Here is a 26,243-nt window from a genome sequence, read left to right on the forward strand (position 1 = left end):
TTTCTTGGTAGAGATGGGGTCTCGCTATTTTGCTCACACAGATCTCAAACTCCTGACGCCCAGGTACACTCCCACCTCGGCCTCCTAAAATGGTGGGATCACAGACGTAAGCCACCGAGCCCGGTCACTTTTTGGTATTCCCCACAGTATTGATGTATATCTTCTGCATTCAAAAGCAATTTTTTAAAGCCTTATAACGTGGTAACAAAATACTTTGCGCATTACAAAATTCAGCACACGGAAACAAGAAGCTCGCTTTTTTTTTCCCCTATTTCGGTTTGACCCTTTAGATTTCCCCTCCCCCACCGGGGCGGGACTTCTCGCCGACTTCTTTCAGGTTCTCAGTTCGGTCCGCCAACTGTCGTATAAAGGCGCTGCCTCAGGCCAGAGTCCTCACAAGGCGTTGTGTGAGGCTCGTTTTGCTCATCATGTCTGGCCGCGGCAAAGGCGGGAAGGGTCTCGGCAAAGGCGGCGCTAAGCGCCACCGTAAGGTGCTGCGCGACAATATCCAGGGCATCACCAAGCCGGCCATCCGGCGCCTTGCTCGCCGTGGCGGCGTGAAGCGTATCTCCGGCCTCATCTACGAGGAGACCCGCGGGGTGCTGAAGGTGTTCCTGGAGAACGTGATCCGGGACGCCGTCACCTATACAGAGCACGCCAAGCGCAAGACGGTCACCGCCATGGATGTGGTCTACGCGCTCAAGCGCCAGGGCCGCACCCTCTACGGTTTCGGCGGCTGAACGTCTTTTTCTATCAATAAAAGGCCCTTTTCAGGGCCACCCTACTTGCTCAGTTGAGGAGTGGTAACACTGGTTTTCGTAGGTCCGGAATTTTGCTTGCTTCTGAGTCAGTTTTGGGGCGAGCAGTTTTCTGAACACAGCGGCACACATGTGGCCATTCACCCGCGGTCACTATTGGCAGGACTAATTACGAGATGTAATGTGGTCTAAACTTGCTCCAAATTCGTAAGCTTGTTTACGTAATGGGGAAAATACACAAAATGTGCAGTACCGGAAACATTCTTGTAACCCCCGTAGCGAGCTTGACAGTGGTAATAGGAAATCGTTTTTGAAAAGCCCCCAAATCCATAAGTATTTGGTTTTTTTGTTTTGTCTTTGCGAGTTGGAGTGCAGTGTCGCGATCTCGGCTCACTGCAACCTCCATCTCCTGGGTTCAAGCGATTCTCCTGCCTCAGCCTGCGGAGTAGCTGGTATTACAGGTTTGCGCCACTACACTCAGCTAATTTTTATACTTAGAGATGGGGTTTCATCATGTTGGCCAGGATGGTCTCGATCTGACCTCGCGATCCGCCCGCCTTGGCCTCAAAATGCGGCCTCTTAAAGGATTTTAAGAGAATTTTTTTACTTTCCTCCACCCTCATTAAGGTATGACAAATTACAACATGTACAATCTGATCTGACATATATTCATTGCGGAATGATTACATCGAACTTAACATCCACCTCACTTTCTGTGGTGAGAACATTTAAGGCCTATCAGCAATTTTCCAGTATAAAGTACATTAACTATTGTCACCATGCTTTAAAATAGATCTCCAGTATTTATACCTCCCGAGTCCCATTATACCTCCATCCTTGTTCTCTGGCAATGATCATTTTACTCTGAGTTCAACATTTTTAGATTCCTCATGTAAGTGAGATCATGCAGTTTTTTTCTGTGCCTAGTTTGTTTTACTTTGCATAATGGTCTCCAGTTTCATCTGTGTCAAAAGAAATGACAAGATTCATTTTAAGGCTGAGTAGTATTTCATTGTATATAAGCCCCATTTTCTGTATCCATTCATCTGGCATTGGACACTTGATTTGAGTTTAGATTCATAAATGGAATCTAGTGAGTAAAGCTATTTTTTGTTTTTTTTTGGTGAGGCTCAGTCACTCGTTATGATGATGAAAATGAGGGATGTGTGTCATTGGTGATATCAAAAGATCTGGAAGGACAATAATAGTCGCATTGATTCAGTTGAAGCAAAAGTACAAAACTCTGTTGTCCAAGTAATTACCACAAAGGAATTGTAATCATACCTTTTATTTGAATTTTTGTTAAGGGAAAAACATTGTATTTTACATGAAAAACAGTTTTAAATCCTCAAAAGTTGTCAGATCTGGAATTGCTAAGTGGGCCTAAATAAAATTTTTTGGATATAAATGATAATGTTTCTCTTTAAGATGTAAAAAATAATATATATATTTTAACTATGTATATCTGTATATGTGTGCATATTTTTTTTTTCTTCTTCTTTTTTTTTTTTTTTTTTTTTGAGACAGAGCCTTACTCTGTCACCCAGGCTGGAGAGCAGTGGTGGGATCTCGGCTCATTGCAACCTCTGCCTCCTGGGTTCTCGTGCCTCAGCCTCCCAAGTAGCTGAGATTATATACGCAGGCCACCAGGTCCAGCTAATTTTTGTGTATTTTTAGTAGAGAAGGGGTCTCACCATGTTGTCCAGACTGGTCTCAAAGTCCTGGCCTTAAGCAATCTGACTGCCTCATCCTCCCAAAGTGCTAGGATTATGGGTGTGAGACATCGCGCCAGGCCAAAAACACATTTTTAAAGTTAAGATGTAAATATTGTTTTATAATTTTACACCACCAAAGTGATGTGACATGGTGAAAAATTTAAGCACAATCATAAGAAGCAGATTATTTGCAATCAAATCTATAACAATAATATTCTAGTTGTGGGATCTTGGGTTGAGGTGCATATGCTCTCTAAGCCTCTATTTATTTTTTGTAAACAATTATGTGATGACGATAAAAATAGTTCCCAGCTCTAAGGGTTGTTGTAAGGATTAAATGAGTAGGGCCGGGTGGCTCATGCCTGTAATCTCAGCTTTTGGGGAGGCAGAAGTGGGAGGACAGCTTGAGCCCAGGAGCTGGAGACCTCAAAAAAAAAAAGACAAACAACAAGTGTAAATGAATTGGTAAATAAAAAACACTTAGAACACTGACAACAGTATGTGCAGTGTGAAACACTTAGCATTACTCATTTATGCCAGGCTCATAACCTGTGATTGCATCTGACCATCATCACTGGGTAAGAGCAATCTTTTTTTTTTTTAGAGCAGAGGCGTGATCTCGGCTTACTGGAACCTGTGTCCCAGGTTTAAGCGATTCTCAGCCTCAGCCTCTGGAGTAACGGGGATTACAGGTGTGTGCCCGGCTAATTTTTTGTATTCCTAGTAGAGAGGGAGTTTCACCATATAGGCCACAATGGTCTCCAACTCCTGGCCTAAAGCTGTCTGCCAGCCTTGCCCTCCCAAAGTGCTGAGATATTACAGGCATGAGCTACTGCACCAGGCCCGGAGAGCAACCTTTCCTAACAGCCACATTTTAGTACTCTAGATTCAGCCAGGAGTTGTGTAATTAAATCTTTGTCCATTATGAAACCATAGAAGATACCTGTGTTAAGTGCATTTTTCACACAATTTTTGCAAATGGAGACATCTTCATTATTCCTATAGTATCATATCTTTTTAAAGTTTGTACTCACACTTTGGATGGTAAATGAAGGGCAAGATCCTTCCCTATCCTTGTGAGGATGACTACAGCATGACTGGATAGGATTGCTATGATTTTTATCTTTCCCTGTGTTCTCACTACCGTTTTATTAATCTCAGTTCTTTTTCACAGGGTAGCACAGAATTTAACTAGCAGAAAGAGATCCAGCCATGTAGACCAGAGATTTGTCTAAGTGGCAGCATGTAAGAATCAGGAAGGAAAGTTTTTTGTTTAAATACCAACAGGTTCTTTCCTTAAAGCAATTATTTTTTAAATCTAACCTACAAGGTGATAGTATCCTTAAACCAATTAAATCAGAATCTCGGGTTGGATAACCTCAAATATGACTTATTAGCACTTCCCATTAATCACTGGTACTTCAGGCCTTTAAGTTTATTTACTAGGAATCTCACTTTTAATACCATCTTATCAACTTCAGTTGTAAATAAGAGAACACTCAAAGGCCGAGGAATCCTCAGCGGTAAAGCTCTGCCCACGTTAAGTAACAAAGGATGAGTTAGTCTTTGTCGTGATCATTCTTTGTTGTACTGATAAGCTACATAGTTCTACTCAAGGATTCAGATTCTCACCTTTCTGAAAAATTGGGCCAAAACCGATAAACTAAACTTATTTATGACCCGCGGATTAAAGGTTGTTGCATAAGAAGTTCTTGCTATGATCAGCAGTTGGATTCAGTGCCAGAAACCTTTAACTGCTTGACTTTCCTCCCCAGCTACACTGCGAAAATTGCCCCTTAAGTGTAACTAACTCTAAAACCTCAACAAGAGTATCGTGGCCAGGCGTGGTGGCTCACTCCTGTAATGCCAACATTAGGTATAGGCAAGATTATTTGAGGCCAGGATATCGAAACTAGCCTGAGAAAGCTACGGAGACCCGGTCTTTGGAAAAACAATTAGCCTTGCGTGGTGGCGCGCCCGAGGTTCCAGCTAATCCGGAGACTAGTGAGCCATGATGACACTGCACAACAGTCTGCGCGACAGCCCATGTCAGTAAGCCCTGGAGCACCTGAAACAAGCTGTATTGGGTATTTTGTTTACTGGAGAGCGATTAGTGACTAACGCCTACTTACAGCGACTAGAGACGCATGCTCCGATAGCAGCACAAACTCAGCAGGCGCGAACAAATGGTAAAGAGCTCCTGGGCAAACATGCGTCACGGCTCCTCAGCTGAGAAAGTGGGGGTCCTGAAAAGGGCCTTTTATTGATAGAAAAGGACGTTCAACCGCCGAGATCCTGGGCAAACATGCGTCACGGCTCCTCAGCTGAGGAAGTAGGGGCCCTGAAAAGGGCCTTTTATTGATAGAAAAGGACGTTCAACCGCCGAAACCGTAGAGGGTGCGGCCCTGACGCTTGAGCGCGTAGACCACATCCATGGCGGTGACCGTCTTGCGCTTGGCGTGCTCTGTATAGGTGACGGCGTCCCGGATCACGTTCTCCAGGAACACCTTCAGCACCCCGCGGGTCTCCTCGTAGATGAGGCCGGAAATGCGCTTCACGCCGCCACGGCGAGCAAGGCGCCGGATGGCCGGCTTGGTGATGCCCTGGATATTGTCGCGCAGCACCTTACGGTGGCGCTTAGCGCCGCCTTTGCCGAGACCCTTCCCGCCTTTGCCGCGGCCAGACATAATGAGCAAAACGAGCCTCACACAACGCCTTGTGAGGACTCTGGCCTGGGGCAGCGCCTTTATACGACAGTTGACGGACCGAACTGAGAACCTGAAAGAAGTCGGCGAGAAGTCCCGCCCCGGTGGGGGAGGGGAAATCTAAAGGGTCAAACCGAAATAGGGAAAAAAAAAAGCAAGCTTCTTGTTTCCGTGTTCTGAATTTTGTAATGCGCAAAGTATTTTGTTACCACGTTATAAGGCTTTAAAAAATTGCTTTTGAATGCAGAAGATATACATCAGTACTGTGGGAAATACAAGAAAGGACAAGAAATTAAGAAACTACAATCTGTTATCCCATCACACAGGCTAGTTAATAACGTATTTTGCAGAGCACTTGCACATATTTTTCCAAGAAAATGTATACAATGTTGTATATGGAGTTTTGTAACCTCCTTGTATTGATTATAGTTTAATCAATTTCTATTAAAGAGATAGAAGTGATTTTTTAGTGTCTATGTTTCTTAGGAATTATCAATAGTTTTAATCAGTTCCCCAGCAATTTTTTAATCGGCTGTATTTTAAAAATAATGTTTTCCACATTCAACATAAATTTACTTTTTCTCTATACTTGGGACCAATATTGAAATTTATGATTTTTTATTACACCAAAATTTAAATTTTTATTAATATTTAAAATTGTATTAGAGGTCTCATGATTTGGTACTGCGGGTCTCCTCATTATTTCCTTTCCAAATTTCCTAATCTGTTTCACCAAGGTTTCTGGACAACTTTAGAGACCTTTTGTGAAGTTTGAATAAAATCTCTTCGAGATTTTGATAATTGCGTTAGCCTTAGAACTTAATTGGAATAGAATTAAAATCCTTAAAACAAGTTCTTATAACTAGAAAATTGGTGTTTGTAGGTTTTGTGTGTGGGTGTTTTTTTTTTTTTGGATGGAGTCTCGCTGTGTCGTCAGGCTGGAGTGCAGTGGTGCAATCTCGGCTCACTGCAACTTCCGCCTCCCGGGTTCAAGCCATTCTCATGCCTCAACCTCCGAATTAGCGCGGACTACAGGCATGCGCCACCACGCCCAGCTAATTTTTTGTATTTTTCGTAGAGACCAGGTTTCACCATGTTGGACAGGATGGTCTTGATCTCTTGACATCGTGATCTGCCCGCCTCAGCCTCCCAAACTGCTGGGATTACAGGTGTGAGCCACTTCGCTTGGACGCTTGTAGGTTTTTAAAAAGACACTTTTATATGATCCAACTAAAGATTTGTTATCAACCATTATGGAGCAACTTTGATTCCGTATATTTGATTTTCTTTCTTATTAATAAATACAGGGTTATACTCTGAATTTTTTTTTGGTGGAGACGGTGTCTCGCCCTTTCGCTCAGGCTGGAGTGCAATGGCCTGATCTTGGCTCACTGCAACCTCCACCTCCCAGGTTCAAGCGATTCTCCCACCTCGGCCTCCCCCGAGCAGCTGGGATTACAGGCACTCACCACCACGCCCAGCTAATTTTTTTGTATCTTCACTAGAGACGGGGTTTCACCGTGTTGGCCAGGCTAGTCTCCAACTCCTGACCTCGTGATCCACATGCCTCCCAAAGTGCTGGGATTACAGGCTTGAGCCACTGCGCCCGGCCACTCTGAAATTGTTTTAACATCAATAAAAATTATAAAACTCCTGTAACTATTCCAATATAATCTCTTAGTATTCAATTCTTTGTTTAGAAAGTGGTTAAGAGCTGAAACTCTGGAATTAGAAAACTTTGGTTTTAGATTAAATGTTTACCTATCACACTCGAGCTGACTTGTTACCGACCAGACACGAGGTGACTTGTTTATTCTTTTTAAATCTTTGCTCATCTACAAAGTTAGAATAGGATAGTGACGGTACTGTTGGGGTGCAGAATGATTCCCCAGAATGTGGTTCTTGGGCATGCTGAGTGCTTTTGAACATTGAAAGGCCTCAGAAATAAGCTTCAGAATCAAAGCCCCTCTAACCTCGTCTTCTCTTTCCCATACATGCGAAGGGACTCTGACATTTCCTAATCGGACCAAGAAAATTTCTTACCAAAAGTAACAGAATTGCCTTCTGTCCCCTCCCTGTTATTTCATTATTGCAGAAAAGAAGACTGAATATAGATTTTTCAAGATAATGTCTGCCTCTGGGTCTCATTTAAATTACCAAGACATACTAGGTGCTGTGGCTCCTCCCTGTAATCCCAGCACTGTGGGAGGTCGAGGCAGGTGGATCCCTTGAGCTCAGGAGTTCGAGACCAGCCTGGCCAACACGGTGAATCCCCGACTCTACAAAATATATAAAAAATTAGCCAGTTGGTGTCGCATGCCTGTAATCCCAGCTACTTGGAAGGCTGAGGCAGGAGAATCACTTGAACCTGGGAGGCGAAGGTTGCAGTGAGCTGAGATTGCACCATTGCACTCCAATCTGGGCAACAAGAGTGAAACTCCGTCTCAAAAAAAAAAAAAATTAGCCAGGTGTAGTGGTGCATGCCTGTGGTCGAAGCTACTAGGGAGCCTGAGGTAGGAGGATCACTTGAATCCCAGAGGTGGAGGTTACAGTGAGTGGAGACTGTGCCACTGCACTCCAGCCTGGGTGACAGCCTTGGTGATGGAGTAAGACCCCATCTCAAAAAATCAATAAATAATGAAGACAGTTATTTACAAGCTAATTTCTTTCTGTGGTCCATTTATTCTCCATAACAATCCTTTATTGCCCCTCAAAGGAATTGTCTACCTTTCCCATCTCCTCCTAACCCTATGAAAAAAGTTACATAAGCTTCTGTACGCCTTTAGGGACTGGGGTAATCACTTTGTAATTCTCCCTTGTGCACATTATTAAATTTCTATGCCATTTCTCCCATTATTCTGCCTTTTGTCAGTTGATTATCTGTGAAACTTCCCTTAGCCCCTACAGTATTTACCTCTTTGAGGTAGTTTAAGAATTAATGGAGGCCAGTCTCAGTGGCCTGCCTGTAGTCCCAGCTACTCTGGAGGCTGAGGTGGGGGGATTGCATGAGTTCAGGAGTGAGAGGACTGTGCAAGCTCAGGAGTCAGAGATCAGCCTGGGCAACATCACAAGACCTTCATCTAAAAAATAAAAAAATTAAAAAAAAAACAATGGAGATAATGTACATAAAATATCGAGCAGAATGCCAACCTGTATTTAATATAAGTAATTTTTTTCTTTACAACTAATTTACAAATATTTTATGTTTATATTATACTTCAGATATGTTAATACATCATAAATTAATCTAATTATGCATAACACATTAAGTAGCTAATTTAAATAACAAATATTTATTTTTAGTACATATTGTCAATGTCAGGGCTCAGAAACCAATACCCCAAACTATGGCATGGTGACAAGCTGAACTGCAGAAGCCTCAAAGTCTCTTTGACCTTCTCCCGCTCCCCAACCTTTGTCTGCCTGTTATCTGGACTCACCAAAAATGAGTCCCTGTATGACAAATGTAATCACACCTGAACAGCTCATTTCACAAGATAAGGTACAAGTTTAATTTCTTTTCCCTGATCCATTCATTCTTCCTAGTAATCCCCTCAAATGAATTCCTCTTCTCCCTCCCTCAAACTGTTTTTTAAGGATGGTATATAAACTCTGAACCACATTCTGGGGTGGGCAATCACTCTGATTCTCCCCATGCACATTGTAAATTTGTCTGCCTTTTTTTCTATTAATCTACCTCATGTCTGATTTTTCAACAAACCTTCAGAGGGCATCAAATCAGTAAGGACATTCATTTAATTCAATATTTCACAGATGATATAATACCATGAAGTGATAAGGCACTATAAATCTTCCTAATTGCTCCTCGCCCTTTGGATCCCTCTGATCTTTAGGTTGCCTCCTCTAGTTTACTTACTTTGAAGCTACTCATTTAACAGCTGCTCCATTTTCCTTTATATGTGTATGTGGAATTATAAACAATGATATATCACACTTGTATATTTTATTTTGCTTAATACATAAGTTTGCATTTGTCAGTGTTTTGATTATGAGTACATTGATTTGAGTTTGCATAAATAACACCAAAAATTATCATAATTATAAAGCAAAAGTTACTTTACAAGCTGTTTAGCTTAAAGAATTTTACTTCTGGAACTCATGAACTGTGAAAAATATTACTTAGCTAGCTTTCATGATTAGATGGTGGTTCTTGGGAGAAACAGAAACAATGGAATAATTTTATCATCAACTTCAATGATCGTACAGCATATTTTATTTAAAAACTTATTTTAATTTCAAAAATCTGACAGGCCTTCTATGGAGCTGTATCATTTACTTTATATTGATGGTTGTAACAGAAACAATTATTGAAAATTTATACACATAAATAACGCAGATGACATTTTAAAAGGGAACAAATGAATTAATTCATTGAAATCAGGATGGAGTCCTCAACATCAAATAATCATAAATTTTTTTAAACAATGTAATATTAATGATTTTTTTGATTGCTGTTTTATTCCAAAAAATACTAGTTGTATGTGACTGCAATTAAGACTTAAATCTAGGAAATAAAAATGTGTGGAGACTCAAAAATTAATGTATTTCAATGGACTAGAGATCCTGTAGAAATTCATTTTCATTAACATGTCTTTAAGAGGAAAACAGTAGCTTATATAAGTTTAGATGGAGAGCAATAGAAGGCCCTCTCTAGCTAGGAGGACTTGGTGATCTGAGAAGGAAAGGAGTGATCTTGGTGAAAGAAAGGAAGCAGGAAAAACTGACAGGAACAGGACTATATGACCATGATATATAAGAAAACCTGACTTACAATGTCCTTGATTCATACTGTTTTTAAATAACACGTTCTAAAGTAATCTCACACCCTAACCCCAAGGCTTTCCCATCATTTATATAAACAGTCCATTACGACATGTATTCTTTGACCAAGCCAACTTGAAGCTCCTTTTGGATATAGACTTTATGTATCTGGATTAATATTGTATTCCCATTTAGGAGAGTGCCTGGCACACCACAGATGCTCAGAAAGATTCAATTGAACTCGAATAGGTAGGCCAAACACACACGGGACGGGGTCCTAAATTCTGCAGAAGGGTCAGATACCCAAATTTTGCCTCCATGGTCTTATGAAGTATAAACTAAAAGCCCAAGCAAGGAGCAAAGGTTAGTTTACCAATTATATCTCTGGAACCCAGGTACACTGAAAAGTATTATTTAGCTAGCTTTCAGTCCTCTGTAATACAGAAAGTAAGTATCTGACACTAGGTTCATTTGAAACAGTCTTGCTCTGTCACACAAGCTGGACTGCAGTGGTGCAATCATAGCTCATTGCAGCCTCGAACTCCTGGGCTCAAGTGATCCTTCTGGTCTCAGCCTCCCGAGTAGCTAGGACTACAGGCTATGAGACGCCAGGCACGGTTAGTTATTTTACTTTTGTAAAGATCAGCCTGGCTTCGAACTTCAAGGCTCTAGCGGTCCTTCCGCCTCGGCTTCTCAAAGCCGTTGTGTTACCGGATGGTGCCAAGCAGTTCCAGGCTCTTGGTGCCCGGTACAAATTGGACGACACACATACAGATAGCAAAGCAAAGCAGCAAAAGTTTAGTAAGCAGAGTATTACACTCTCGGGGGCAGGGGTGGGGGGGAGAGCGGACTGACCTCTGCGAGATGAGATCAGCGTCAGCTTGCTGTAGTTTGAGTCATTTTATGTGTGTGCGTGTTTTTTTTTTCTGTTCCCAGTGCTGCCTAATCCATAGCCAGCATTTGCCCTTTTATTGATAGGTTTGTTGCTTACTTTGTCCTCTGTGGCTTGTGCCTCTATCTCATAATCTTAAATATATGCATGATATGTAGCCCATATGCATGAACCTTATGTAGCTGATTATCATACGGGCTTTTGTTAAGGATACTTTTCCTCTCTAATACGCATGCCCATCTCTGAAGAGCTGCCTCTTAAACTGGTTTTTTCCAGATCTTGCCGGCCACGACGTCCTTGCTCACATTATCTCTTTTGTTTCGGCTGCAAAAGGTTCACTGCTTGTTATCTCGCTTCTTGTTCACCCGCGCATCTACCTTACTTCTGCCCTTTGCTTTTACTTATTCTGCCCTCTAACCAACTTTCAGCTCCCTTTGTTATTCTGTTGCCTCACTTTTCCTTATTGTCTCAGCTGTATTGCAGGCGCGAGCTGCCGCGCCTAAATTTCTTGATGTACCGTGAACATTTCAATGTCTACTTTCTATCTCAAAACAATGTGGTGTAAAAGCCGTTTGGTTTTGCTTCATCTCTATACAGCATGCCAGTGCCATTGCAAAATGACTCGCCTATCGGATAAAACTGTTGAACACAGCTCTACTTGGTGAAAAAATTGGTGGCTCTGAAAAGAACCTCTTTGGTTTGGACCGAGGTATGAATAATGAACTGCTCCAGACCCGCTACTTGCCCTTGGCCTTGTGGTGGCTCTCAGTTTTCTTAGGCAGCAGCACGGCCTGGATATTGGGCAGGACACCACCCTGGGCGATGGTCACTTTACCAAGCAGCTTGTTGAGCTCCTCGTCGTTGCGGATGGCCAGCTGCAAGTGGCGAGGGATGATGCGGGTCTTCTTGTTGTCGCGGGCCGCATTGCCAGCCAGTTCCAGGATCTCGGCGGTTAGGTACTCCAGCACCGCTGCCAGGTACACCGGCGTTATGGCACCGACCCGCTCAGCATAGTTGCCCTTGCGGAGGAGTCGGTGCACTCGGCCCACTGGGAACTGAAGATCCGCCCTAGAAGAGCGGGTCTTAGCCTTGGCGCGAGCTTTGCCGCGCTGCTTGCCACGTCCCGACATGACGAAAAAATCTCAATCAGTAGCATTCCTGAGACTGACGTAACGCTAAAGCTCCGCTACTTATAGTCAACACAGGCATGAAAACTAAGCCGTGCTATTGGCTAACATTACAGTTTCCTTTAGCCAATGGGATTGCGGTTTTTAAAAACACTTATTTTGATTGGACAAAGTTAATACACGTTTCCAGGACTCACCACTAGTTAAACGCACAACTTCATTCTCTGCCCCATTTGCGTTAAGAAGCAGTGAATAAGCGGTAGGTTGACAGAGATACCGTCTTTCTTCCAGTTTTTTTCTCCAATTTTCCGGCAGTTACTCCCAGCCATGCCTGAGCCCTCAAAGTCCGCTCCTGCCCCGAAGAAAGGCTCCAAGAAGGCAGTGACAAAGGCCCAGAAGAAGGACGGCAAGAAGCGCAAGCGCAGCCGCAAGGAGAGCTACTCTGTGTACGTGTACAAGGTGCTGAAGCAGGTCCACCCCGACACCGGTATCTCGTCCAAGGCCATGGGCATCATGAACTCCTTCGTCAATGACATCTTCGAGCGCATCGCCGGCGAGGCTTCCCGCCTGGCGCATTACAACAAACGCTCGACCATCACCTCCAGGGAGATCCAGACGGCCGTGCGCCTGCTGCTCCCCGGGGAGCTGGCCAAGCACGCGGTGTCGGAGGGCACCAAGGCCGTCACCAAGTACACCAGCTCCAAGTGAGCCCACCCACCGCCGAACGTTCGGTCAGTCTCGGCCCACACCCCAAAGGCTCTTTTCAGAGCCACCCAGTCTTCCCAAAGAGAACTGGCACTCACTGTTCTTACAGCAGGTATTTCTTAATTGCTACAAAGACGATTTCCAAGATTCTTTACTTTAGCCTTGTTAGAAACTAATTTTGGCTCAAGCCTCTAATCCCAGCACTCTGGGAAGCCGAAGCGGGTGGCTCACCTGAGGTTAGAAGTTCGAGACGAGCCTGGCCAACATGGTGAAACCCCGTCTCTACTAAAAATACAAAAAAATTAGCTGGGCGTGGTGGCGGACGCCTGTAATCCCAGCTACTCGGGAAGCTGAGGCAGGAGAGTCGCTTGAACCCGGGAGGTGGAGGTTGCAGTGAGCCGAGATCGGGCCATTGCACTCCATCCTGGGCAATAAGAGCGAAACTGTCTCAAAATAGAAAGAAAAAGAAAAGAAATTAATTAGCACTGCAGTGTACTGCATATTGCAGCAACGCTTGAGACAATTTTATATCTGAAGAAGGATCAGGTTTATCATCAGACAAACCTAGTAAAGGGAAAATTCAATTCCTGTTGACCCCAAAGAAAATATAATATTTAAGTGTCAACTGGTAAAATATCCACAGTGCTTCCGGTGCTCTGTCCCTAAACTTCATGTGTACTCTAGTAATGAAGCAGTTGGCACACACAGAAACGTACAAATCGACTTAACTTGTTTGTTTTGAGAGTGGTGCTGTTACTCCTCCCTTGTCCCCCGTTTGGATTTGCTAAATATTAAGATAGAAATGCAGTAGAAAAAAATTTGAACCCAGTTTACAGCACCGTACACGTCAATCGGGCCGAGTTGATGTCAATGGCCAATCCCGACACTGCGCGGGCAGTTTGAAACTTGGCCACCTTTTTCTCTGGTGAGTGTTCTAATTGGGAAAATTCTTGGCAGTGCGGGTTTTTTGGAGGAATCTTGCTGTTTTACTCATTCCCATAATTCTCTTGTGTGGAATTCCTATTTTTTTTTTTTTTTTTTTTTTTTTTTTTTTTTTTTTTTTTTTTTTTAGTGAAAAATTTTAAAAAAAAAAAATAGAGAAACTGTTTCCATTGTTTTATCTCATGTTTTTTTTTTTATTTTTTTTTTTTGGATTTGGATTTTTATCTTTTTTGCTTTTTTATTTTTTTTCCAGTAATTCCCAGTGAATTTGATTCCTACTTTCGTGAGAGAATATTTTGCACACATGCAACAGGAGACATATGAGAATGGAAAAAATGCTATTTTTAATAGATAAAAACACTAGAGGTAACTACATGTTCATGGTCAAAATAATGCATTTATTGAGGTACACACAGTACCTGGTTGAATTTTAGAAACATAAGCCTCAGAAGGTTCATATATAATAACATTTTTTTAAAACTCAGAAGTAAAACCATGGCTGGGCATGGTGGCTCATGCCTGTAATCCTAGCACTTTGGGAAGCTGAGATGGGAGGATTGCTTAAGCTCAGGAGTTCAAGACCAGCCTGGGCAATACGGTGAGACCCTACCTCTTTAAATAAATAAATAAATAAATAAATAAATAAATAAATAAATTAAATTAAATTAAAATAAAACCAACTTATACATTGTTGAAGTGTATATAGACAGAATAAGTATACAGAAGTGTGTGATAATGAAAACTTTTAAGAGAGTTTTTTAAATACCTGGCAGTGGCTATCTTAGTGATAAAGGCAAGACATGGGATGGGGAAAAACACAAAGGTAAATACAAGTTGTCGTCAATATTCCAGTTTTGGGTTAGATGTTTTATCATGGGTTTTGATATAATTTGATTTAAACTTTATTTTTATTTTTATTTTTATTTTTTTGAGATGGAGTGTCACCGTGTCACCCAGGCTGGAGTGCAGTGGCACGATCTCGGCTTACTACAACCCTCGCCTCCCAGGTTTAAGCGATTCTCCTGCCTCAGCCTCCCGAGTAGCTGGGTTTACAGGAGCCCGCCACCACGCCCAGCTAATTTTTTGTATCTTTAGTAGAGATGGGGTTTCACCATGTTGGTCAGGCTGGTCTCGAACTCCTGACCTCATGATCCACCCGCCTGGGCCTCCCAAAGTGCTAGTATTACAGGCATGAGCCACCATGCCCAGCCTGATTTACACTTTAAGTATATGTTACATATATTAAATTTGTGTATCAAATACTATACTGGAAAATATAATAGGAAAAAAACCCCTGTGTAAAAACAAGTTACAAGTATCACATGGTTTGTCATAAAGGAAAACTTATAGGTGAGAAACTCAAACTGAATAGTGTTTCTGTAAATATTATTCATTTTCTAAATATTATTCATTCCTTCTCCTCTCTTAAGAAAGAGAAAAAGAAGATTCACAGAGATATTAAGAAGGCCCATGAATTCAGAAAGCTCAAGATTTTGGCTAAAATTAAAAGAGTCAGCAACCAATCTCCAGGTACCCTTGCTTCTTAATCTGTAGGCTAAAGACCCTAGACCAAAAATCCTGATTCCTAGGAAGTGCTTGGAGGATCTTGATGGTGCTTCATTACAGTTGGTTTCTTTACATTATTTGATGTATTGAATCTGCATTTGGCACAGAATTGATACAATTCAGACTTCACGAAACCCATTTAATTAAATGTTCTTTCTCCCTGCTTCTCCATCTATCTAAATCCTAACTTATCCTCCAAAGTTCACACAAGTCTCACAGAGACTCACTCACAGAGTGCCACAAGTCTCACTCTCTGAAGCCCTCTCTATTAGAGCCTAGCTGATCTCTGTCTTCCTTTAGCTCTTCTAGCTCTTATAAATCTCTACTTAACTTCCCACAAAATCTTTGTAACATCTCTCTGGAGGCTGTGTGTGTGTAGCTATATGTGTATTTTGTATATATGTTATGTATGTGTATGTGTGTATACTCCTCTCTCTGTTAGAACAGAGATTATACTTTTTGCATTTATGTATCTCCTCTCCTCCCACCATTTCACACCAAAATACTTGAGGACAGTAAATTCATCATACATTTGAGTTTTTTCATCACAACTTTTCATAGCACAGGTGCCTTTGAGCCTCTCCATTAATACAGATAATCAGCAGGAAATTCTGATATTGGTTTGTTTTATGGAATGGAGGAATCTGTAGTTAAAATCCAGAAGAGAAAGTGAGAAGCGGATTTAGAAGGATTAAGGTACCTAAACACATTCTCCAGGCCAGAATAAAGAATAGTGAAGTGACTCCTTATTAAACATACAGAGAATATAGATAGATGTCTATATTTCTGCATCTATATGTCTATATGAAGTTTGGGCCATCAGGGACTACTTGAATAACTTGGAATTGTCAGCAGGGAAGAAGATGTCTAGAAGAATATTGTGTGTGGGGTGGCTAAAATCTGTGTGGAGAATGGAGAGAAGCATTCAGAAAAAAATCGAACACTTCCTTACGAAGTTCACATATCAGGCCCATTACTCTCAGTTATTAAGAAGGTTAAAATTTCTAAAACAGAGAGATAAAGAGAAATTAGGACTCAAAGATAGATCTTTTAAGTTATTTGCACCTGGTAGCCAAGCATGGTACCCTCTGTTGCTGAAACAATCTTGATTAATTTATGACATTGCTAATCAGCCTTGGGGAATTGATTAGAGCTAATCCAAACCAGGATGTCACGTTAGTGCTTTACACTGGAACTTTTATATGGTAGCTTCAAGAAAGCACATGATTCATGTTTTGCCCCAAATAACTTTTTGTCTATATATATATATGTTTTTGTTTTTTTTTTCTGAAGAACAATTTATAGGGCAAAAAGGAACAGATTGGAACATAGAATTATATGAGAGTATCTGGTCCTAAAGGACTTTTTTTTTTTTTTTTTACAGCTATGTCTTGAAAAAACAACTATTTACCTGAATAAATGGTCTTTGGCCAGACTAGAAAAATTTATATTTTCCTCATTGGAAACAGAGCACTCCCTTCCATGGAGATTGCAAGAAACATACTGACAAAGCCTAATTCTTTTTCACTCATTTATAGATTTCATGCAGTTTACCATTCTTCAGTTATGACATAGTACTGGACATGCTCCCTATTTTATTTATTTTTATTTTTATTTTTTTGTTTATTTCATTACAGCAAACATTGCCTGATAAAGGGCATGTTAAATTAATGTGATCACAACTTATCTGAGGTCCATTTCCTATTACATGATGTGGAAAACATGGTGTGAATTTAATCATCCATCCATTTCTAAACCATCTCAAATATCTGTTACTTCTGCAGATGGCCAAGTTATTCATTTCCCAATTCCTTTTAACTTGTATTTCAGAGCCTCTCCTTTTCTGATACTGTCACCATATCATAAAGGTTGGGAGACTGCATGAGGTAAAGCAGATGCGTGGTACTAAAAAACAGGAGAAAATTTTTCCATACTTGAATAATGATAAAAATGTCTGTCCAGGTGTGGCGGCTCATGCCTGTAATCCCAGCACTGTGGGAGGCTGAGGTGGGTGGATCACCTGAGGTCAGGAGTTCAAGACCAGCCTGGCCAACATGGTGAAACCCCATCTCTACTAAAAATACAAAAATTAGCCAGGCATTGTGGCATGCACCTGTAATCCCAGGTACTCGGGAGGTTGAGGCAGGAGAATCGCTTGAACCCGGGAGGTGGAGGTTGCAGTGAGCCAAGATTGCACCACTGCACTCCAGCCTGGGTGGCAGAGCAAGATTCCATCTAGGAAGGAAAAAAAACTTCTATCAATTTCCAGAGTTGAACACGCACATAAGTATCTCTAGGGGGTTGGTAAATGTGAGTGACGAAACTTAACAAGGTTTTATTGAGGGTCAGAAAATGGAAAGAACAATAGGGATAGACTGTGAGAACAAATAACCTCATCCCCTGACAGTAAGAATTCCCACTGATATAAGGAAAAATAAAAGAAGTGCCTCAGCCATAGTTCTATAATTATACTAGAGAAAAGGAATTATTTTTGATGGAGACATTAAGAAAAACTGTAAGAAAACACTGGGATTCTAAGCATATTAATTTGGGAAGAGCCTTAAAATCCCAAGGCACAAGGGCAGCAACTCAGGCTTTGAAATCATATAGTCAGGTCCTGGTGCAACCATCTGGAGTAGCAGTGAGGGTTGTGACCTCTATTTATTGACCTTCTGTGAGGTTGGTGCTTGTGTAGCTCATTAAACAGGGCTTACAAATGAGAATATATAAAAAGCAGTGGTTCTCACACCTGTCAGGCCTAGGCTCCCTTTTTATGTCTAATATTTTTATGGTCCTTTTTACAGCCTGAAATTAAATTCTTAGGTAGTACTATTTAACTTAATTTTTCAAAAATTGCTAAAGCAACTTAATATGATTTAAAAGCTAAATAAGGGATGGTCTTTTAATAATAAAGATGATACTTTCAACCTATAAATGCTTGGGCCCTATACTAGAAAACAAAATGAAGTAGTTGGATATTCTAGCTCTGTATGGAACTATCCTGAATGCAACAGGACCAAACCAGCTGACTCAGGTAACTCAAATACCGCAAGGGACATTACTCTCAGTAATGTGATTTTTTTCTTTTTGAAAAGGTCAGTAATGCTGAGTGACATTTGAACACAATAAAATGAAGTCTTCTCTTAATTTGTAAAGTGATTGCATTCTTGGAAAATTCGGTGCACATTAAACTATGCACACACACAGACATTTCATGCTTATGTGTAAAAGGAATTCTGTTTTAGCCTCAAATAATCAGGTTTTTCACCTTCGGATTGATTTTGAGATACCTGGAAGTCATGCATGAGTTGAGGCTTCTGCACAGGACATCTAGCATCTCTGGTCCTTCCCTAAATGTCAGTAGTGTGCCCTTTCCCAATCACTGGGACAGCAAAAAAAAAAAAAACAAAAAAAAAACCAGCAACAAAAACAATAAAGTCCCAACTTATTTAATTTCCCAAATGCTCCCTAAGAACCAGTACTGCTCTACGAGAACCCTCATAAGCAGAGGGTCTTGATGCTGAGAAGAGGTGGACAGCCTGTGATGGCAAAGGATCATTAACTCGGAAGTCCTCCACATTGATTATCATTGAATGTGTCCTTGGAGAAACAGTCAATACAAAAGAACATGGTCACTGTCCTAAAGGACATACATCCTAAAGGACAACTAAAGAAGCCTTAATGATATATACAATTTATATATCAGGATTTAGTGTGGTGTGTCCTAAGTCAGAGAGATGGGACAGAATGGGCAAATTCTTCAACAAAACAGATACCATCTTCCAGGGCTCAAGAAACACAGTGCCCAGGCTGATTAGTTTAGATTCATTTGTGTGGAAAGGAAAGCATTGTTTTGAAAAATGTTTTTGCTGGGCGCGGTGGCTCACGCCTGTAATCCCAACGCTTTGGGAGGCCGAGGTGGGCAGATCACGAGGTCAGGAGATTGAGGCCATCCTGGCTAACAAAGTGAAACCCTGTATCTACTAAAAATACAAAAAATTAGCTGGGTGTGGTGGTGGGCACCTGTAGTCCCAGCTACTCGGGAGGCTGAGGCAGGAGAATGGTGTGAACCCGGAAGGCGGAACTTGCAGTGAGCTGAGATTGCGCCACTGCACTCCAGCCTGGGCAGCAGAGCGAGATTCGTCTCAAAAAAAAAAAAAAAAGAAAAGTGTTTTTAACAAGAAAAAAAAGTTACATTTGGAGGTTTTAATTGGGCAGAAATGAACAGAGTAATAAGACTAGGAAAGAAGACTCCTTTGGCAGTAATCTAGGGATAAGTAATCCATACTGGGAGCCCTTTACTTTCCATTGCCAGTGCTGACCTACTCTGCACCCACCTTCTCTCTCCTGGTTATTACATAGCTTCTACCTGGTGTACCTGCTCCTATCTCTGTGCCTCTCCAGTCTGTGCTCCCCTCAGCATCCTGAAAGCCTTCTAAAAGTTTCAGTCAGATTACCTGCTCCTTGACTCAGAAACTTCCAAAGCCCTTACCTTGCCCTATGAGGTTTTGCATACTCTGGCCCCAGTGATGTATTTGGCCTCAACTCCTAGGGCTGTCTCACTTGTTTCCTCTACTCTAGCTACCCTGGCCCCCTTGATGTTCCTCAAACTGCTGAGCATTGTGTCCCTGTGAGCCCCTCTACTTTATTTTACCTCTGACTGGAACACACTTCCATCATTTGTCCCTCACTTGCTGCAAGTTGCTGTCTAAAGGTGACTCTTCCACAATTTTGTTATGATAGGGGGTCCTTATGGGTACCATGTGAGAAATTACCTTGATGCCCTGGTAGGCTCCAAGTATGGTCCCATGCAAGCTCTCCCAGAGGACACAGCACAAATAGGTTTGCAGACTATACAGTGAAATGCTCAAATCACAGCTTCATTAAAAAACATAACAAGCAGCAAGGGGAAAAAGAAGACCAAGTTAACGGTTTAGTGTGTAAGTGAATTGGAAGAACCACACTATCTGAATCAAGTGTGAGCAGTTTCCATATATCTGATCTCTCTTACATCGCTGAATCAGCCTGTAGGATAGACAAAGAGATATATATGCCTGGACCCAACCAATTAGTTGGTTGAAGAGCCATGGATTTTATTTTTGTTTCTGAAGTAGAGGACTTATGGTGTCTCCAATGTGTGGCTGACTCAAGGCCTCATGAATAATGAGTTAGTGCTTTGATGTCTCATATTATCTGTGAATTCTGAATGTGTGGCTCCTTTTGTATATTTTGTTCCTCATGAACATTAGGTATCTTTTGACCCTTCCATCCCTTATATCTATATTTAACAACATATGCTCTATTTACTAACTACTTATGTCTACTTAAAACATCTTAAACATTTTTGCCTACATTTTACTAACTAAAAGCATATTTATCTTTTATAATAGAATTGCTCATTTACAAAAGTAAATATGTGTTACAATCCATATCATTTATTGGTGTATCCCTGACATATAGTAGGCACTCAATACATATATGGAATGAGAGAATTGTGCTTTCTCTTTCCCTTTTCTCCTTCCCCTCCTCCTGCTTTTTCTCCTACTCTCTCTGTCTTTCACACACACACACACACACACACACACACACACAGAAACACACACACACACAGACACACGTTGGACAGGAATCCCAGCAATCTGGGTTCTGGTGTGACAACATGCTTTTCACAAATACTTCTTGGTTTCCATTCCTTCAAGTGTAAATAAAGGTAGGGTTTAGTAAGATGATCTTTGAGTTTCCTTCCAGGATTCAGAGTTTCATCAATAATTTCTTTATTCCTTTGCTCTACAAGGTTTCTTTGTGCTGTGGCTTTAATGTAGCCTATCAAACACATTTCAACAAAATCAAAAGCCTTTTGTTTTTGCCCATCACCATTGCTAGGAGGATCACTGCCAAGATCCCAAAGTAGAGGAAATTTTTCCTATAGAACATAATTGAATTTTGTATTAAGCAAGCTAAAACCAGAGAAAGATTAGATTTTAAAACCTTTAAAAGTGAAGCTAGGAGAGGTGCCTCATGTCTATAGTCCCAGCTACTTGGGAGGCTGGAGTAGGAAGATAGCTTGAGCCCAGAAGTTCAAGGCTGCAGTAAGCTAGGATGGCCCCACTGCATTTCAGCCTGGGTGACTAGCTGGACCACATTACTTAAAAAAACAAAATGTACACAATCTTTAAAAGTGATATGAAATCAAAACAATAACAGATTTATAGGTAAGTCTATGGAAGTTTTCAGAGCTCTCTTTTCAATTACCAGAAAAACTAGAATAACATTCTTATGAAAGGATTAAACGACAATTAAATAACATTATGGATTGCCATCATTGTAAAAAACAAGAATTAAAAGGCAATATAGGCTGGACACAGTGGCTCACACCTGTAATCGCAGCACTTTGTGAGGCCAAGGCGGGCGGATCACCTGAGGTCGGGAGTTTGAGACCAGCTTGACCAACATGGAGAAACCATGTCTCTACTAAAAATACAAAATTAGCCAAGTGTGGTGGCGCATGCCTGTAACCCCACCTACTCGGGAGGCTGAGGCAAGAGAATCACTTGAACCCGGGAGGTGGAGCTTGCAGTGAGCTGAGATCGCGCCATTGCACTCCAGCCTGGGGTACAAAGCGAGACTCCGTCTCAAAAAAAAAAAAGGGGGTGGGGGCAATATATAGTTGTTTATGTATTTCTTATCTATTTAGTTACTAAACTTCTGAAAAACATCTTATTACTCACGAACAAAAAAATACACTATTTGACCAATTAACCACTTACTGCAGTATTTGCCTTTTGTTCAAATTGCATATGAAGATACATATTGGTGACCTAATTTGTTTAATTTGCAATATTCCTAAGATAAAAACTAGTGGTTGCCCATTAAAAGTGTCTCAGGCTGTGGTCTTGAGATATGGAAAGGAGAGACACTTTGAATTTTTGCTTAAAGCCTCGCATTCAAAGCTAAATAGGTATGGACTATATATTTCTGGAAGCCATATTATATTAGACACTACTTTAAAAATAATAATTTTAGTTTAATATGTTATACTAAAACATAGATACAAACTATTTCCCAGAGGATTTCTTCAGATGCTCAGAATGAAGAAAAGTATCCATTAATATATTACGGGATTTTTTTGTGTGTGTTTTAATTTCTTAAGGCTATGTTTTATATCATGTTTGCTTTAATAGTAGAATTAATACAGAATATAAAACTGAGAGTATAGACATGGCCTATTCATGCAGAAATTCAAGTTTTACATAGAACTAGGATGTCCTGAAATTATAACTTCTAAAGTCTCTGCACTTTTCAAAGAAAAAAAAACCTGTAAATTTACATCTCAATTACCTTAATTAATATTAGAAGTTTGTACATGTGATGTGAATATATATGTGGAGTTGCACCTAAAATACATTATAACCCAAGTATACTAGTATCGTTTACTAGTTGGTTCTTGTGAAATGATGTTTCAAGAATATTGAACTATATAAACAATTGCACTAAAATTTTGGAGATAGCATTGTAAATATTACACTGGACTTTAAAAAATAATTCTAGATATTAATTTTAGTGCTTCGTAGCTTGATCATAATTTAATTATTTTTTCCAGCATTTTAAATTGACATCTTGAAAATAAACTGTAGAATATCAAGAAATTCTGTATATATTAAGGTATTTATATGTGGCCACATTATTGTGTGCTCATGAAGCGCATCTCAGCAGCGAGATGGAGAATACAGATATGTCCAATCTTTTGATGCTTTAGCTACATATTCCATGAGCCAAATGACACACTTTATACATACATACACTCAATATATTATTCATATTATATTTAATGGAGTTAATGGAATAATAATAAACTGAACATCAATGATACCTTTGTAATTTTGTTGTTCTCTTGGAGTAAGAGTGTTAGAAATTTAAAATCCCATTTCATTTTCTTTGTAAACAACTGCTATACACATAATAAAAACTGGGAGAACTTTAGAACTATAAAGTACAAAAGAAAAACACCGTAACTACATGCATTCATTAGCTGTGGAGTATATTAATTGTCCTAAAAGCTCAATGTAGAATGTTAAAGTCACTACTGTGACTTTAATAATACGTGGATAAAAGTCCATTGTGTGCGTTCTAAAATTTTAAATAATATTGTTCTTTAAACACATTATTTAAATTAACAACGCACAATATAGTAAATTAACCTTGGTAAGGGAATTTTTTTTTATGACAGAGAAGAATGAAGCTTTTTGATCGTGAAGAAAAGTGAGTTAGATTTAAAAAGGAAAACTTTTTAGGAAGGATAAAGGACATTCAGTGAAAGGAGTAACACGCACTCATCCTCTAAAAACAGTGTTCTTTGATATGTGAGAGAGGAGGAAATAAAAGAAAAAAAGTCAGTGTTTTAAATCTGTCACTAAATATCATCTAAAAGTCCCACAAGTCAACCAGGTGCATCAATGCACACAGAAAACAATCTAACATAAACCGTAGTGTAGAGATTTTTAGTGTCTAGTCAAGAACCCAAAGTTCTTGAAGAGGATCCAATTACAAGTTTTGGGGAATAGGAAATCCTAATGAGTGTAGGACATCATGCTGATGGAAGGTGAGGATAATCTCAGATGTCTGGAGAAGCAATAAAAAGTAAGTTAGGGCAGGAGAGAGGCAAGAAAGCCTGAAAGAATCACCACTAATAATTAGTATTGCTAACTCAAGAATTTTAGTTAAACAGAACAGTTACAGTTGTCAATTGGAATAGATTCAGCATGTAAAATGCCAGCAATCCATGATGATAATCAATTGGAACAAACAGTATGATGAGCTGAATAAGAAGCTTACACTGTGGTCTAGGATTTGTCTTCTCCTAGGTCATTGTGCCCTACATGTCTGAGATGAGCATCATGCTCTCCAGGAGGGTCCCATCCTTCCATTTGTAAGGTTCTATTGTATTTACCTTGGGGAAAACTCCACCTCCTACCAAGCTGTAGATCCAGGTTCAAAAGAGAGCTCCCTGGAAAACTCCTTGGTGCTTTTTTCACTGAAATGTTATGTTAGGAGAGCATATTTCATCTTAGTGGCTGTCATTGCTGGGAATCCAAACTGTAATTCCCAAGGCATTCTCAAATTATCATCTGCATCAGCATCTGCCACCAGTGTCACCAACAATATTGTTACTAAGAAAATGATTTTCAAAAAATGTTTGCTTTTTTTTTGTCCTAAGGACAGTGATTTCTATGATGGCAACAATTGCAGTTATTTTCAAAATGTGGTCTGGGGACCCCTGAGAACCTTTTAGTGGGTCTGTGGGCTAATATTATTTCATACTAATTCTGACACTAATTTTCCTTTTTCATTATTATTTTCAGATGACATTTATATTGCAAGAGATTGAGTGCAGAAAGAATTCAGCTTTCTTTTATTAAACAAGACATTAGAGAGATTTGCAAAAATGTAAAACAGTGTCACTCTTTTTATTTTAAAAATATAGCTATTTTTCATAAAATATGTATGCTAACATAAAATGGGTTTATTACTATTATTTTTAAATAAATTAACCAAATTTTTTTGTTTTACTATATAATATGGTAAATGTCAATTGTTATAACCTACAGAAACACAAATTCTTTGGATTGCAAAACTCCACCACCTAACATGCTATAGATCAAGGTTCAAAAGAGAGCTCCCTGGAAAACCCCTTGGTGTTTTGTTCACTGAAATGTTATTTAAGGAGAGCATATTTTATTTTAATGACTGTCATTGCTGGCATCTGAACTCTAATTCCCAAGGCATCCTCAAATTATCATCTGCATCACTTCATTACTTTTTAAGAGTGTTACCGGGTCATGAGAAAAGAAGGTTCAAGAACTGCTGCCTTAGGGTATATACCACACTAGTAATATTCATTTATGTTCAAATGACTATTTTTCAAAGTATTTGGAGTATTCCTTCCTGCACGTTTATGTTATGATCTAGATATACAGATCCATTTACTTCATTTTGCTGTTGATGTCTAGGGATTGGACTTTTTAATATTTGGTTCTACCGTTACATAAAATATTTTTACATAGTCCCAAAGTCAAATCAAATTATATCCAAAGAAATCTTTCTCCTTCATCCTGATAGCCTCTCTTACCATAGAGTAATAATTTTAAATGTTATGATATATCCTTCTGTTGTTTATTATAAGCATATATGTATGTATTCTTAATATCCTTCTATTAAACAATAATGTATTACATAACAGTTTTCTCTATCTTGCTTATTTCACATATATATCTTAAAGATCATTTATAATATGTGGAGATTTCCTTCCTTTATTATTTCCCAGCTGCAAAATACTCTGGGTTTTCTTCCTTTTCAGATTCTTGCTCTGTAGTTCTTCCTTGTCTTCATAGCTGCCTGACAGTTTTGAAGAAGTTTACAAAACGCCACCTCAAAATATGTCACTGGGGGCACTTAGGGAACAGCAAATGCAAGGTGGGGCTTTCTCTGAATTCCTCGTATTTGCCTATAGACTGTCCCTCTAAAAGGAACTCAAGTGTCATCAGTCCCCTCCCCATCAATCTCATCACCTAGGGAAGATTAACTCGTATCACAGGAGAGGAGACTGGAAGTTGATACTATGCAAGATAAATTTCGTCACAGACAGTCACCTCTTCTTTGGAGGGCCCATTCATCTTTCCCAAAAATAATTTCCTCTCCCCTACATTGCCTACATCCCCCTTCCTGTCTTCCCTATGAAGACAGTATATAAGCTTCTAGATCTCACTGGGTTTGGGGGCATTCACTTCTTTTTCATGTGATACCTCCATGCACAAAATAAATTTCTTTTTTTTTTGAGACGGAGTCTTGCTGTGTCTCCCAGGCTGGAGTGCAGTGGCGTGATCTCGGGTCACTGCAAGCTCTGCCTCCCGGGTTCAGGCCATTCTCCTGCCCCAGCCTCCTGAGTAGCTGTGAATACAGGCGCCTGCCACCACGCCCGGCTAATTTTTTTGTATTTTCAGTTCAGACGGGGTTTCACTGTGTTAGCTAGGATAGTCTCGATCTCCTGACCTCGT

General features: G+C 40.2%; 4 protein-coding genes across 4 annotated transcripts in view; 2 read left to right on the forward strand and 2 right to left on the reverse strand.

Annotated features, from left to right (window-relative positions):
* The first annotated feature begins 291 nt into the window (after window positions 1-291).
* LOC100588092 (histone H4) lies at window positions 292-821 on the forward strand. Its single transcript, XM_030803636.1, has one exon. It carries the CDS (start codon window positions 429-431, stop codon window positions 738-740), a length of 312 nt encoding a protein of 103 aa, XP_030659496.1. The 5' UTR covers window positions 292-428; the 3' UTR covers window positions 741-821.
* Window positions 822-4,808: 3,987 nt separating this feature from the next.
* The window catches only part of LOC100596554 (histone H3.1), a 41,908-nt gene continuing 20,473 nt past the window's right edge, over window positions 4,809-26,243 (reverse strand). The window contains exon 2 of the mRNA XM_003271959.3: window positions 4,809-5,176. Within this exon, the coding sequence (XP_003272007.2) occupies window positions 4,849-5,176 (328 nt within the window). The 3' untranslated portion in view covers window positions 4,809-4,848. The remainder of the gene's footprint in view (window positions 5,177-26,243) is intronic.
* On the reverse strand, window positions 9,126-12,012 carry LOC100595527 (histone H2A type 1-like). The gene has a single exon (XM_003271961.3). It carries the CDS (start codon window positions 11,980-11,982, stop codon window positions 11,590-11,592), a length of 393 nt encoding a protein of 130 aa, XP_003272009.1. The 5' UTR covers window positions 11,983-12,012; the 3' UTR covers window positions 9,126-11,589.
* On the forward strand, window positions 11,406-13,128 carry LOC100595190 (histone H2B type 1-N). The gene has a single exon (XM_030802700.1). The coding sequence runs from the start codon at window positions 12,307-12,309 to the stop codon at window positions 12,685-12,687; it is 381 nt and encodes a 126-aa protein (XP_030658560.1). The 5' UTR covers window positions 11,406-12,306; the 3' UTR covers window positions 12,688-13,128.

Source organism: Nomascus leucogenys, chromosome 22a (genome assembly GCF_006542625.1).
Source record: "Nomascus leucogenys isolate Asia chromosome 22a, Asia_NLE_v1, whole genome shotgun sequence".
Lineage (NCBI taxonomy): Eukaryota > Metazoa > Chordata > Mammalia > Primates > Hylobatidae > Nomascus > Nomascus leucogenys.

Excerpts from the sequence above, each read along its gene's own strand:
- LOC100588092 (XM_030803636.1), top strand. The coding sequence starts at position 429 with ATGTCTGGCCGCGGCAAAGGCGGGAAGGGTCTCGGCAAAGGCGGCGCT.
- LOC100595527 (XM_003271961.3), bottom strand. The coding sequence starts at position 11,982 with ATGTCGGGACGTGGCAAGCAGCGCGGCAAAGCTCGCGCCAAGGCTAAG.
- LOC100595190 (XM_030802700.1), top strand. The coding sequence starts at position 12,307 with ATGCCTGAGCCCTCAAAGTCCGCTCCTGCCCCGAAGAAAGGCTCCAAG.